We start from the raw sequence: 16,363 nt of genomic DNA on the forward strand, positions 1-16,363 counted from the left end.
TATCAAAAAGGTATCAGATTGTTAATTTTTCGAATAACTAGCAATTCATATTGACAGTTAATCTGTTATAGATGTAATTGTTACACAGGTGACTGGCGAGGAAATGAAATCAAAGTTGTGTGATACGTTATGTCATGTTAACTAACAAAAGGCTTCTACCAATCTGGACTTTAATATGTTTCCATCAAATATTTTATAAAAAATACTGCAGCAGTGATGTTATGATAATTATTGAGTAATGTATATTTTACTAACAATGAAAAGTTATTCGTTTATACTCTGTAGACATCACGAAAGTGCGAAGTATATATTGAATGACGAAAACAAATATTTTCCTAACACAAGGAACATCTCATAAAAAGAAAAGTATTGCATTCAGGTGCTTCACAGAAATTACTAGTTTCATTTTGAGAGAATTAGTATGAAGTAAGAAATGGTCATGGCCTTTGTTCTGCATATTGTGCTGCGTAGCAGGCGTATTTGATCAAATTCCTGCAACACGATGATGCACACTGTCGATGCATAAAAGAATGGAGTTTGAAGATACTGATACTGTGGTGTCACCGCCAGACACCACACTTCCTAGGTGGTAGCTTTAAATCGGCCGCGGTCCATTAGTACATGTCGGACCCGTGTGTCGCCACTTTCAGTGATAGCAGACCGAACGCCACCACACGGCAGGTCTAGAGAGACTTACTAGCACTCGCCCCAGTTGTACGGACGACGTAGCTAGCGATGCACACTGACGAAGCCTCGCTCATTTGCAGAGCAGATAGTTAGAATAGCCTTCAGCTAAGTCAATGGCTACGACCTCGCAAGGCGCCATTAGCCTTACATAGCTTGTATCTAAAGACTCACTTGTCTCGTCAAGAGCGATGTACCACAAGGATGGATTAAAGTTAAGTATTCCAGCAGCTTCGTACTTTTCTTTATAGCATTCATTACGTATCCTGTTTCAGACCTCACGCCATCCTGAGTGAGCTTATAGTGTGTCTTTCGGTCTCCTCAAACCACACTGTGTCGGCACTTCTGTCGACACATCATATGGCGACGAGGCTTAAAAGAGGATTTCGCGTTCGTATTGCTCTAATTTACTTGTCATGGCTTCGCCACAATCTCTAGATGTACTGTCCGAATTTTATCGCTTGCAGAATCAGCAGACGCAGGCGTTATTGGATGCCCTTGGACAGCTCGTCCAGGGTCAACGTGCCCTGCAAAACGATGAGGCAGCCGCCGCTTCACCTCTACCGTAGCCACAACATGCTGTTGCACCCCCGTTCTGGCCATTTGACCCAGCTATGGAATCCTGGACGGAGTGGTCACGGCAATTTGGATTCCATCTCGCCACCTACAGAATTCAAAGTAACGAGCGGCAACCTTTTTTATTGGCCTGTGTAGGTGTGTGTCCACCTACCGTGTGATAGTGAAATTGTTTCCCCGACGCGACGTATCGACTCTGTCCTACGAAGAAGTTTTGTCGGCATTGGATGCCTATTTCAAACAAACAGTCAATGTCGTTGCAAAAAGGTATACGTTCTTTCGTACAAAACGTATGGCCGGTCAGACTAATAGGGAGTGGGTTGCAACTTTGCAAGGCCTTACTAGGTATTGTGCGTTTGAGTGTGAATGTGGACTTCCTTATTCAGATACAATGGTACGTGATGCAATTGCACAGAACGTTTCTGATGTTCGTATACGGGAACAGATTTTGAAACTAGTTAATCCCTCCCTTCAACAAGTGATAGACATATTAGATAGGCAAGACACACTTGACTTTGCACAGGAATCATTTGAACCTTCGCCAGCCATGTGTCACATTAACCGGCCCGCCGGGCGCGCTGCACGGAACGATAAACAGCCCTCGCGCTCGTCCGCGCAGCTGCCGCCTAGCTCTCCACGTGTGCCGTGTAAGCAAGCAAATGCAGTGAAATCATGCCCGCGGTGTGCGACTAGACATTCGCGTGAACATTGCCCGTCACGCCAAGGTATTTGCTTTTGCTGTAATAGGAAAGGACATGTTCAAAGTGTTTGCCAGAAAAAGCTCTGTTCGGCCACTCACAACCATTCCAGGCCCTTTGCTTCACGCCAGAATCGAACCAAGAATACTCAGGCTCGTGAACCTTCGCCCATGGACGTTCATGTAGTTAATTCCACTCCGTCCAGTGTCACTTTCTCTAACAGTGACTGTGAGTGTCCCACAAAAAGTGTGCGTCGACGTCGACGGAAATCCCGTCAGGTCGCAAGTGCTTCTGTACCTGTATCAGTTCAAATTGCACGAGACAGTCGCTCTTGTCGTCAGCAGGACAAACTTTTTGTAGACTTGGACTTTGAAGGCAAAGTGATCCTATTCCAGCTCGATACCGGAGCTGCAGTTTCATTGATCAATCACGACACGTACAAACAACTGGGCAAACCTCCGTTGCGTGCCACGGAAATTCTTTGCATGGCCGAAAGCCACTTCCCCTTGGCAACGCTTGCACATCGATTTTGCTGGCCCGTTCTGGAATGCTAGATGGTTGGTTGTGGTCGATTCATTCAGTAATTTTCCTTTTGTTGTCAGGATGTCTTCCACGACGTCATCTGCCACCATCCAAGCGTTATCTGCTATTTTTTTGCATTGAAGGCCTTCCACAAACTATTGTTTCCGACAATGGCCCACAATTCATGTCCGCAGAATTTCAGTCATTCTGCACGGCCAATGGTATTCAACATCTGACATCCGCGCCGTTTTCGCCTCAGTCAAACGGTGCCGCTGAAAGATTGGTCCGGACTTTCAAGTCACAGATGTTGAAGTTGAAAGAGTCGCATTCTCGGGAGGATGCGTTGTTGCTCTTTTTGTCTTCGTATCGCTCTCAGCCCCGAGATGGTCGCTCGCCGGCTGAGTTGCTCCACGGTCGTCCTCATTGAACCTTGATGTCTTTGCTGCATCCGCCGCATCAGGTTCCTGTGCAGCGGCAGCCACCTGCTTTTGTTCCAGGCGACGTTGTCTACTATCGCAACTATCGAGGTTCACGGCGTTGGCTCGCAGGGCGCATTCTTTGCTGCCTCGGCCGCGCTATGTATCTGGTTTTCGGGGCCTCTGGTGAGGTGCGTCGGCATCTCAATCAGCTGCGCCTCTGTCGTCGCCCGGGTTCTGCCGCTCCCCGTCTGCTTTCAGCGACGGTGCCGTCCGGTCAGCGCCCTTGGGACCCATCTACTGGCTCGCCTCATCCCCAGGTGTTACCGACGCTGACTTCCATTTTGCCCCATGGCGACGCGCCGCCGCCGCCGCCTGTTCTCCCGCCGGCGCCGCCCGCAGTGGACACGTCGCTGCTACCGCCTGGCACCTCCCTGGGTCCCGCGCCGCCGATCGCTTCCCGTGACCAGATGTCCTCCGCCATGGAACTTTTGCCCGCTCTGGACCAGACGTCGTCTTCGCCCGTCGGGTGCCCCGACGCAATGGAGGTCGACCCTTCGGCCCCTCCTATATCTCCAAGGGCGCATACACCGCATGTTGACGTGCACCCTGGACTAGGTTTTCAGGCGTTTCCTAGCTCCCCTCGGACCGAATGGCCGGGTGCGGGTGGCACAGCCTCGCCTGTTGTTAGGCACCCCACCTCATCGCATACGTCAACATGGGGTCCTCCCCACGGCGGGCGGCAGCCTTATAACACGACCGTTCGCCGATTTGCGGGGGAGGAATGTGGTGTCACCGCCAGACACCACACTTGCTAGGTGGTAGCTTTAAATCGGCCGCGGTCCATTAGTACATGTCGGACCCGCGTGTCGCCACTTTCAGTGATAGCAGACCGAGCGCCACCACACGGCAGGTCTAGAGAGACTTACTAGCACTCGCCCCAGTTGTACGGACGACGTAGCTAGCGATGCACACTGACGAAGCCTCGCTCATTTGCAGAGCAGATAGTTAGAATAACCTTCAGCTAAGTCAATGGCTACTACCTCGCAAGGCGCCATTAGCCTTACATAGCTTGTATCTAAAGACTCACTTGTCTCGTCAAGAGCGATGTACCACAAGGATGGATTAAAGTTAAGTATTCCAGCAGCTTCGTACTTTTCTTTATAGCATTCATTACGTATCCTGTTTCAGACCTCACGCCATCCTGCGTGAGCTTATAGTGTGTCTTTCGGTCTCCTCAAACCACACTGTGTCGGCACTTCTGTCGACACATCAGATACGCTGATAAACGTGAAACGTCGTAGAGCCACCGGCTTTCCATCAATGTTCTGCAAAATGATTTACACAGTCGAAAGGTTTCTTTATTGATGGGTGCAATCGCACTATTATCTCTGGGCAGATGCCGAATTATATTAACAGTTTTTTCTGTCCTCCTCCAAAAGACTGATGTGTTGTTACGTCAGGGTAAGATTCCAACAAAGCAATGAATAATTATCTGCAACTAGTAAGAAGACGTCCCTGACATAGTATTGAAAATTATTCTCTCACACATATACAGATTTTTACAACGTTGATTACAAGATTTTATGTTTTAGGGTTCGTGTCACAATCTGCAACAACGGAACCCTTCTAGGATCCCTTTTTTGTCCTTTCGCCTGTCTGTCTGTCCGTCTGTCTGTTTGTCCGGCGGTTAAGAACTCTTCTTCTCAGGAACGGGAAGACGTATCATGTTCATTTATCTCACATATTATGGCCTACTCTCCCTAGGTAGTGTAAAAATCTTAATCTTCTTCGTCGGTTCAACCAAAAGTTAAGACCATTCATGTCATTTTGATGCTCGAAAACTCATTTATCAAAACTTACCGTTGACCCAGACTCATGACATTTGGCACTAGGTAAGGTATCGCGGTACACGTAAAGGAAAAAAATCCGATAATTGTTAATTTGCAATTATATGAAACAAAAAATTATTTTTTGTCATTTTTATGATTACTTCTATTACTCTCCCGCTGTTAAGCAATTTTTCTCTGAGACAGTGTGGCACATCAAGTTGAAACTCACTACTGGCCATTAAAATTGCTACACCACGAAAATGACGTGCTACAGACGCGAAATTTAACCGACAGGAAGAAGATGCTGTGATATGCAAATGATTAGCTTTTCAGAGCATTCACACAAAGTTGGCGCCGGTGGCGACACCTACAATGTGCTGACATAAGGAAAGTTTCCAACCGATTTCTCATGCAAAAATGGTTCAGATGGATATTAGCACTATGGGACTTAACACCTGAGGTCATCAGTCCCCTAGAACTTAGAACTACTTAAACCTAACTAACTTAAGTACATCACACACATCCACACCCGAGGCAGGATTCGAACCTGCGATCGTAGCGGTCGCGCAGTTCCAGACTGTAGCGCCTAGAAACGCTCGGCCACGCCGGCCGGCTTTCTCATGCACAAACAGCAGTTGACCCGCGCTGCCTGGTGAAACGTTGTTGTGATGCCTCGTGTAAGGAGGAGAAATGCGTACCATCACGTTTCCGACTTTGATAATGATCGGATTGTAGCATATCGCGAATGCTGTTTATGGTATCGCCATATTGCTGCTCCCGTTGGTTGAGATCCAATGACTGTTAGCAGAACATGGAATCGGTGGGTTCAGGGGGGTAATACGGAACGCAGTGCTGGATCCCAACGGCCTCGTATCACTAACAGTTGAGATGACAGGCATCTAATCCGCATTGCTGTAACGGATCGTGCAGCCACGCCTCGATCTCTGGGTCAACAGATGGGGGCGTTTGCAAGACAACAACCATCTGCACGAACAGTTCGACGATGTTTGCAGCAACATCGACTATCAGCTCGGAGACCATTGCTGTGGTTAACCTTGATGCTCCATCACAGATACTCAACGACGAACCTGGGTGCACGAATGGCAAAACGTCATTTTTTCGGAAGAATCCAGGTCCTGTTTACAGCATCATGATGGTCGCATTCGTGTTTGGCGACATGGCGGTGAACGCTCATTGGAAGCGTGTATTCGTCATCACCATACTGGCGTATCACCCAGCATGGTGGTATGGGGTGCCATTGGCTACACGCCGCGGTGACCTCTTGTTCGCTTTGACGGCACTTTGAACAGTGGACATTACATTTCAGATGTGTCACGATCCGTGGCTCTACCCTTCATTTGATCCCTGCGAAACCCTACATTTCAGCAGGTCCTGTACGGGCCATTCTGGATACAGAAAATGTTCGACTGCTGCCCTGGCCAACACATTACCCAGATGTCTCACCAATTGAAAACGTCTGGTCAATGGTGGCCGAGCAACTGGCTCGTCACAATAAGCCAGTTACTACTCTTGATGAACAATGGTATCGTGTTGAAGCTGCATGGGCAGCTGTACCTTAACACGCCATCCAAGATCTGTTTGACTCAATGCCCAGGCATGTCAAATCAGTTATTACGGCCAGAGTTGGCTGTTCTGGGTACTGATTTCTCAGGATCTATGCACCCAAATTGCGTGGGAATGTAATCACACGTCAGTTCTAGTAAAATATATTCGTCCACTGAATACCCGTTTATCATCTGTATTTCTTCTTGGTGTAGTAATTTTAATGGCCAGTAGTGTACATGTCACATACTAAGTTTATAGCCCCTTGGAGGCTGCAAATATATTAAGCTTCTAATTCAATCTAATCAGATAATCCTGCCACGTATGTAACATATTTTGATATTTGTAAACTCGCGCATCAGAAGCTATAGGTACCTCCCATTGATCTAGAATCATGAAATTTGGCAAGAAGCAAGAGTTCACAGTACAAACTAAAAAAATTTGAATCACATCACATAAAAGATATCTTTTTTGCCATTTGAACATATACTGCGTTTATCATTCGTTCAAAACATAACAGACGAACATTACTGCATGCAAACAAGAAATGTAAGTTGTAGGCGCGTTTTGGTAGGTAAATAAAATGTTTTGTTAAACCTTCTGATCGCGGGGAGGCAGTTTACGTTGTGGCAGGCCACGGGACACAGAGCCGGAGGCTGGGCTTCTCAAGAAAGACTCCTTTTTTAGTCGAAGTCTGGATCACAAAAGACCAAAGCTGCTGTGTTCTGCCCTGAAGAACGCTACAGAATCCACACAAGTGACCCGCCTCGCGCAAAGGATATTGGCTAAAACCGAAGGCATTAATACGCTAGCGTTTTTAGCAGAGGGCTGAGTACGTCTCTTGTTAGCAGCTTTAACCAGGCAAAACTGCATCGGTTCTGAAAAGCTGACAACATTTCTCACATAGGCACAGCCGAAGTTGCTCTGGGACAAATCTTGTAAAGATTTGACTGGGCTCTTTAATATAAAAATTTTCAAACCAGTTCCCTAAAATATTCCTTTAGTGGCTGCCACCCATTACACAACTTTGTCACAGAAACTATCAATGGAAACTGAAATTTGCTTCACTAATTACAATCGCGATGTGCCATGTTATCTGTGTATTTATGTGCCGTAAGTGAAGGATATGTGCCTGCTGTTTTGCACATGTGCTGTACATTTCTGTAGCCATGTGGTGAGCTACGAATTTGATAATTGTTCATTTTTTACAAAAATACTTATTGTGTGTCGAAGCAACTAAAATTTTGACATTGTGTTTATTTTAGTTTTTCTCTATAAAAAAAATTGAAGGCAGATTTCGACGTGTCACAGCTGTATAATATCGGTGTTTCCGGATGGCCACTTCTGTCTCTAAGGAAGCGGGTGTGGGAAGCTGCGCAAGTGCAGAATCTGCAACATTTACACAATGACAGTATTACTGTTTATTATCCGATACTTCTATACTGCCAGCTGATGACTGTGGCCCAGGACCACGGTGGTGCCTAGCGGACAGCAGAAGAGTATGCTGAGTCAACGGATTGTTGTGCCAGCACAACAGCAGCCTACTACGACAGTGGCCTTGCTGCGTAAATCTGTGTCAGCTATGCAGTGTCAACTATGCAGACTAACAAGCTTTAAAGATGGATTAGTCTATACTGCACTTGGGCGAAAGGGTCTGGCTCGAAAGTACAAACACCCCAATTTCAACCCAAGGCCATCGGAGACTAGCTAGTCTGCCAGGCGGTGACACACACTGGAAAGCATCACCTCAACACATCCAGTTCGAAGCCTTGGAGCCATTGGGACTAGCTAACGACTCATAGAGCCGTGGCTTCACAAAGCTGATGATGCCGCTTCATTAGGCTGTACCTGCTAGGCCGACCATTCGACCTATGACTAGCGTGGAGACTCCGCCAATCGAATGCATGGTTGTAATGGAATGTTGGTAACAGCTGAGAGGGGAGCATATATCCAGGGTGTCAGGGCTACAGGTATAGATATTGTGACAATTTGTACCTCATCACATACCTACGTCAGTGTGTTAGTTTTTTCTTACATCCAACAGATTTCACACAAAAAAATCACATAATTTGCTACCTGACGTTTTCTGCACTGTCACAAAGGGGACACAATGTGGAATGTGCCTGTCTCTACAGAAATTACATATTGCATTGAGTTGTGATCACTTCAGTATCTGAGCTGCTGCCCAGGGTACAACAAACATTGATGGCTTGCATGTTCCACATGTTCTTCGAGGTATTAACCAACCTAATAACATACTATTTGTAATAGCTGTCATTATTAGTCTGCAAATGACTAAATTACTTATGAACATTGTCCAGCACACTGTTCTTAGGAATATCTGCACTTATATCCATAACATCCTCTGTTTGCACGGGCTCGGGGTACTATGATAGGAGTATGGCTCTCTTCAGGCAGTCAGCTGTGGAAATGCTGCTCAGTGCCACAGCTTGTAACAATCTGGTCAACTTGTGATGGTAAAATTCAATGTTTCTGAGTGATAAGCATATGTTATAGCACTGGCCTGCGGTTGGGTTACGCCGGTAGCTGGCCAGCATACACCTTATTTGATTGCTGAGGCTGATGCCGCAGTATGAGCCTGATACTCACCCACGGAGTGTCTTCAACTATTATCATTCAGCAACATTAAACCACGAAGTACTAGATGCGGCTCAAGCATAACTATACTGTTAGATGCCCATACAGTCAATACTGGCTGCGATTGGTGTTTTCTGTGTGGATTCTGCGTATTCGTTAATTACAAAACTATCCTTGATAACTGAGGGCTAGATAGCTGAACGTGGGTGTGATATGCGTCATAAAATCTTTTCTACACCTGAGAGACAAGTTAAACAGAACACCTGGTTATCTCAACCACACGGAAACGATGTTTGGCTGCATTCATCCACTCTTTACTTCGAAATGCAAGTCCTACAGGTGCAACAGGTGCATGTAGCCATGTTCCTACATCGTAACAGAGTGATCCCTAACCGAGTCTTGACATATCACCCTGTCTACACTTGCAAGTTAAAAGATAACCTGAGGAAAACGAGACATCACTCAAGTAAAGGTGGGCTCCAGATTCTATAATTGTAAGTATTTACATGATATGAGGGAACTAGGGAATCGACTTCTGAATTCTTGCTAATTTAAAATCACTTTTACCATTAGAAACAGACTTTTGTGCCTTTAAATGTTTTCACTTATAACAGAGGTAACTGGAGGATATTAGGAGGACCAATTCTTGATGTTAAATATGCTGATGAAGTCGAAAAGGTAATCTGAATTGAAAAATGGCAGTCAAAAGAATCTGGATGGAGCTTTAGTGCATACAGGAAGTAATATTATCCAATTGCTACGTAGGCCGATGTAGCATAAGAGGTAGAAAGGGAAAATTTTGGCCAACATGAGTTACAGAGATAATGTAAGGGAAATAAACGAGGGGAATACACATATTTAGTATCTGTCACTTACCTTCCAGTTAGCCCACGGACACACCATACCCAAAGTGAATGTACCAAGCAGAGCACTGTTCGCAATTCCAGAAGTGCTGTATGCTAGCTGTGAAGAGAAAGAAGATGGCTCTGTCACATAATATATATAAATAAAGACTGATTCATCCTTAAGAAAACCAATTATGTGACGTCGGATTAAATAGACAAGAGTCATATTAAGAAGCTGCACATTTGATTAATGTGAAACGTATTTTCATGGAGAAATATACTGAGCTCATTTATTAATTATGGTAGAGGTTGCGTTGTATTATATGCATTAGGTTACAGAGAGAGGGAAATGTAATGCCTTTCACGTGAGTAGGGGATGGAGGTGGTTGTACTACAGTTACTGCATTTGTACCATGTCTTTCTCGTACTGGGTTTCGCAGTGGAATCTTGACAGCAGGTGTGCGTGTCAGAGAGGCATTAAAACTCATTAAATTGTACGTGTTTAATATATACAGTTTCTGAATGATTTTTGTTCCAACAGTAATGCATACGAATGGTAATTCATAGTATTTTCTGTCGTTCTTATTTAGAGATTGAGGATGTGTATAATATGCCAGCCTACAGAACAATAGTTATGGCTATCAATTTAGTAGGTGGAGCAGACTAGAGTTTCTAAATGTACCAGATGTGACATCTCGTTTTGTCTCTGCTCGATGGTGATGATTGTCCCAGTCGAGATGACGTGGAACGGCGTCCGTCAACCACGACAATGCCAGTCTGTAACTATTATAAAAACAAACTCCTCGAGCGGTTTGGTTATTTTTCAGATACTGTCTCTCAAAACTGATATCAACGTCTCGATGGAGCAGCACGCCGGAGTGTGTGCGCCGCCCTTGCTTCTTATTAAAGCAATGGTGTTCGATGTCTATCGATATTCTCCACTGGGAGGTAGCGTTGCTCACGTCCGTAGGTTTAACCTTAAAATACCCTACACGTGCCTCCTGGGTGGTGCTAATTGAGCAACAGTGATTACAGGCAGCCAGACTGTCCATAGGATCTCCTGGCAATGACATATCAACTAAATAGCAGAAACAGTTCTTTTCAGAACTCATTAACAAGAAACATTGGACCAACTATCAGACTCCTTCAACTGAATATCGAAAGCATTAGCAGGGCAAAGTGTGACTACCTGTCAAAATTTTTGCTGGACAACAATATCGATGTCGTCGCCATTCAAGAAACTCGTGTTTCCAGCGAAGAAATATTCCGAAGCCGAGGTCGAATTCCTGGATATTCTGCACTTGGTGTAACTTACCACGAGGTGTATGATATTGCTACGTATGTCCGTAACAACATAAACGAAGCTTCGCTGATTTCTGTAAGTGTGGAGGCAGATATACATACAGTTGTCATACAATTGCACGGCATTACTATTACAAATGTTTACAAACCACCCAAAACAACATGGCCCGATTTTGTCCTACACACAGCAGAACATCCTGCAATTTACATAGGAGACTTCAATGGTCACCATGAACTTTGGAAGTACTCTCAAAATGATGAAAATGGGAGCATGCTTGCAGAATGGATCGAAGAGAATAATCTTCATCTAGTGTTTGATGCCAAAGATCAAGGCACTTTCAGGTCAGCTGCTTGGGACAAGAATTCAAATCCTGACTTATGCTTTGTTAGCTGCAACGAAACTGGCTTTCCCATCAACACCACAAGGAAAGTGATAGATGCCTTTCCTCACAGCCAACACAGACCTGTAATAATACAAATTGGCTGCACTGTTTCTGTCATACGATGAACTCCGCATGCTCGATGGAATTTCCAGAAAGCCGACTGGATGAAGTTTTCAATGGAACTGGATAAGACCATTCGATGGATACCTCCATCACATAATAACTATCAACGCTTCATTGGTGCAGTAACAGCAACAGCTAAAAAGTGTATGCCAAGAGGATACCGAAAAGAATATGTTCCAGGATGGAATGAGGAAAGTGAAACACTGTACCAATACTTTCAGCAAAGTGGTGACCCAGAGATAGCTACGGAACTATTGTCCAGCTTGGACATGTCTCGGAGGCAGAAATGGGCAGAAACTGTCAAAACTATGGACTTTAACCACTCGAGCAGGAAAGCATGGAGTCTTCTGAGAAAACTGGGAGGAAGTGCACCAGCATGCAGAAAAAATTCCGAAGTAACACCAGACCAAATTTCTTCGCACATCATTACCACCTCAAGAGTACCTCCTGACAGGAAACATACAAGACATATCAGACGACAGCTTCGTGACCTTAAAAAGAAGGCATCTCCCTCATCTGAGTATACCCATCCCTTCACAGTTTCAGACATTGACTCTGGACTGAAGGACCTCAAACCTCTTAAGGCACCTGGATTCGATGGTATCCACCCAGAATTCCTGATCCATATGGGAGGAAAAGCTAAGAAATGGCTGGCAGAATTCTTCACTGACATCCTGCTGACTGGTCAACTTCCATCTGAGTTTAAAAAGGTGAAGATAATATCTGTTCTGAAACCTGGCAAACCCAGCAACAGGGTAGAAAACTATCGCCCCATTTCCCTACTCAGCTGCTGCTACAAGCTTTTTGAAAGGCTAATATATAACAGAATAAGTAGCGCTATCTTAGAGAACGTTCCAGTTGATCAGGCAGGCTTCAGACCAGGGCGTAGCTGCTGCGACCAAGTATTGTCTCTCACATCCTTCATAGAGTCAGGATACCAAATGAAGCAGAAAACATCCGTGGCATTTGTTGATCTAACTGCCGCCTTCGACACTGTGTGGAGGGAAGGCCTTATCTACAAATTTCTCCGCATCATACCCTGCAGAACAATGGCTCGACTGATTAACAGCACGCTAAGTGATCGGAAGTTCCAGGTAATCACTGGAAGCAACATAAGTAAGGAGAGGAAGCTGAACAACGGATTGCCTCAAGGATCAGTTCTCTCACCCTTACTGTTCAACCTATATCTATCTGATCTACCTTACACTTCGTCCAGAAAATACTGCTATGCCGATGACCTGGCTCTAGCCGTCAAACACCAGGAAATGAAGACAACAGAAGAGATTTTAGCCAATGACCTGTCTGCATTAGACAATTACTTCAAAATCTGGAGACTCCAACCCAGTGTGAGTAAAACAGAAGTGTGTTGCTTCCATCTAAATAACCAGTTGGCGAACGTAAAACTGGAGGTAAGTTTCAGAGGCAGAATTCTTCATCACAACTGGAACCCAAAATATCTTGGTGTCACCCTGGATCGTACACTATGCTTCAAACAACACCTTCTTAACTTAGCTCAAAAGCTGAGGACTCGAAACAACATCCTCCATAAGCTATGCGGAACTACCTGGGGATCTTCAGCAACCACCCTGCGAACTTCAGCTCTGGGCTTGGTATACTCAAGTGCTGAGTATTGTGCACCTGTTTGGATGAATAGTCATTATACAAGGCTTGTTGATACCCAGCTGAATACGACAATGCGCATAATATCTGGCACAATCAGATCTACTCCAGTTTATTGGCTTCCACTGTTAACTGGTATAATGCCTCCTGATCTACGCAGATGTACTGCCCTTATGAGAGAATTCCACAAGATCTCCAGGAATTCTAACCTACCCGTGCATAGCGACCTGCCACTTTTAAATCGCAAGAGACTGAAATCACGTCATCCAACTCTGTGCGATGCTGCTGACATGGTGGCTAAGAATTTCAAACCTCTTGAAGAATGGAAAGGTCGGTGGGAAGCAGTGACAGATGTGCACCTGCATAACATCTTCTCAGGTACTAAACTTCCAAGTGGATTCGACTTACCACGCAAGACGTGGTCTACTCTCAACAGAATCCGTACCTGCCATGGGCGATGCAGGGATGCTCTCTTTAAGTGGAACAAGCTGCCTGATCCAGCTTGTGACTGCGGGGCTCCATACCAGACTGTTCACCACATCGTCAGTGAATGCAGGATTCGAGCCTATCACGGCCCCAAAGAGGACTTCCTGCTAGCAACTCCAGATGCAGTGCGCTGGATTGAAGGACTGGATATTCAGTTGTAAAAACAAACTTAAGTTTCTTGTGTGCCAATATGTACATATATATATATATATATGTAATTTCATGATATGTCTGTATTAGCCATACGCTAAATAATAAATAATTCTCCACTTATAAATATAGCGACTGTACCACTCGATAACATGATGACTTCCTTGATCTGAAATGATAACCAAAAGTCGTTTGGGTGTTCGCGACACACTTTTCAGTTTACGCGAAATTGCTGACTGTAGTTCTTATGCCCGGCTTGAGAATGGGTATTCAAACGTTAAAAATATAATGTCTTGAATCATCAGACCATCACCCAAGCCGATGTCACATCATGATTTTTGCGAGGATGTTGCGTTGTTAATTATTATCCCGTCGTCAAGGCGTCGCTACGTCGCGTATTCAACAACTACACGACGTAATTCCAGAGATAACATACCCTTGAGCAATGTTCAGAATGCGTCGTATTTCGGTGTAAATTTATTGCTGTCTACAGTTAAATTATCACTAAATCACTTTCCACTTTTATGTTATCCGAAAAATCAGTTAATTCCACAAATACACTTTAAATGTCCATTAAATGATGTAGGCGACACGAAGAAATAAAGTTGAATTAAAGTTCCGGTTTATTGTTCTTCGTAATTATTTGTCCCTACATGGAGCACACACACCGCACACGGATTTTTCATTCAGGGAATTGCGCCTGTTAGCATCAGCAATTCTGACTTTGACGATAGCTTCTGACAACACGGCGCAATTGTAAGTTCTTCGTAATTGTGAGTATCTGTTGCCTACTCAAGTCTAATAATTGAGTTTATGTCGGCAATCAGTCTCTTTCTGTGTCCTTTGATGTTCGTGACTACTAAGTATCACGAAGGCTAAGTCCCATCACAAATCAGCAATCACACGAGTTATTTTTCTGTCACGTATATCAACTATCCCGTTATCTGTCTAAACGGTAAAGATGGTTTTACTTCAGTCCGACTTCTGATTAATTCTTCCAACCGTAAAACTTTTTAAACTTCAGATCGGTTTTAAAACAATCTAGTAGCTCTTAATATGTGTACTACTGTTGCAAGTATATGTGTACAAGAGAGAAGTGAAGTTAACATCTCCATTGCCGAGTTACATTGTAGTCACAGCTTCATGCGGCTACAGTTCTCTTCTAGGATAAATGTTATCTTTGGTCAATTTATGGTCTGGGATTTGACCCTCGAAAATAAATTTTTTTGAATTCTTCCTTTAAAGTTCCTGTTTCCTAGCATATGGTATTCTTTCATTCAGTCCTTCCTTTATGTTAAGCATTAGTATTTACATGACATTTTGTTAATCAAACTGTCAATAGTGTAAATTTTGTTGTCAGCAGCTGTCATCACAGCCAGAATGACTGATTTTTCTATTTGTTTTTGCAACAAAAGGGTGTTCATTATGGGTTCTATAATTGGGGTGTTACACAGAGCCTAGTACATGCATTCCTACCGAGCAAACCAAAAGATGTGCCATGAGATACCACAAGGTTTGTGTATCTAATGACCCTTGCTATGTCATCAGCCGGCAGGTACAAAGTATTTACTTCAATGAAAACATCTATACTACGTGCATGTTATGTGAGGGAGCAGGGAGGCATCAGTGTTATCGTAAACGAATGATTTTTTACCACTTATCATTACCTTAAGGCAAATTATAGTTTTCCGATGTATATCTATCAGAACATGGGCCAATAAAACTATTAATTATATCATTATAATGGCTGTACGTCAGATTTGTAACAAACTTAATTTACCGTGAAGCACAAAATCTATGATAGTATTCTGTTTCCAGTTCATAAGTAAATCGATCATGTCTATTGAAGACAGTTAACTTACTAAATTACATTACATACCGATGGATTGAATTACTGCAGTTCAAAAATTAGAGTGTAAATTCAAAACTATTTTAGAATTTTAAAATGAAAAGTTCTGTTTCAAATCTGATGTTTCACAGTCATTATAAGTATGCATCTATTATAGCCATTATTGGCATGATCGTGTGACCTGCACACAAAGCGAAGTTCTTTCAGAGCAGAGGACTGAATGAAAGCCAAATGCAGGAACAAGAACTTCAGTGCAGGCTGGAAATCCTATAAGCTGAACGACATGATTGATATTGCCTCATGTAACGGACTGTTCTAGACAGAATCACTGATGCATGCCTGGTTCCCGTTCCTGGGAGTTGCACGGCTTACATGACATGGCACTCACATATATGGTGGAGACCTTAAACAGCTATCTGTAGTGCCTCTGAGCTCCACCACCACCACGACCTGTGATGTCTTGGTAGTTTGTAAGTGAAAGTTGTTGTTATTGAAACACAGGTAGACAAATAACAAACAGCAAAAAAGTTTATTTCAGTTCTTTGTAATAGAAAACTGGGTGTTTATTGACACATATCTTAAAGCAAAGTAACATTTTCCCAGTCGGTGTTGCTACAATTATCAAATTTCAAAACTACTTCTGAAAGCCATTTACCTTTTGGACTTGCTACCACTGAACATCAAACTCAAAACACGCGTCCGTGTGGATGGAACCT

At 43.9% G+C, this 16,363-nt stretch overlaps 1 protein-coding gene across 1 annotated transcript in view; it reads right to left on the bottom strand.

The window, feature by feature from the left end:
• LOC124775989 (sodium-coupled monocarboxylate transporter 1-like) overlaps nt 1–16,363 on the bottom strand; it is a 150,717-nt gene that overhangs the window by 20,331 nt on the left and 114,023 nt on the right. The window contains exon 11 of the mRNA XM_047250830.1: nt 9,766–9,852. Coding sequence (XP_047106786.1) covers nt 9,766–9,852 — 87 coding nt within the window. The remainder of the gene's footprint in view (nt 1–9,765; nt 9,853–16,363) is intronic.

The sequence above is a fragment of the Schistocerca piceifrons genome, chromosome 2 (assembly GCF_021461385.2).
Source record: "Schistocerca piceifrons isolate TAMUIC-IGC-003096 chromosome 2, iqSchPice1.1, whole genome shotgun sequence".
NCBI classification, from domain to species: Eukaryota; Metazoa; Arthropoda; class Insecta; order Orthoptera; family Acrididae; genus Schistocerca; species Schistocerca piceifrons.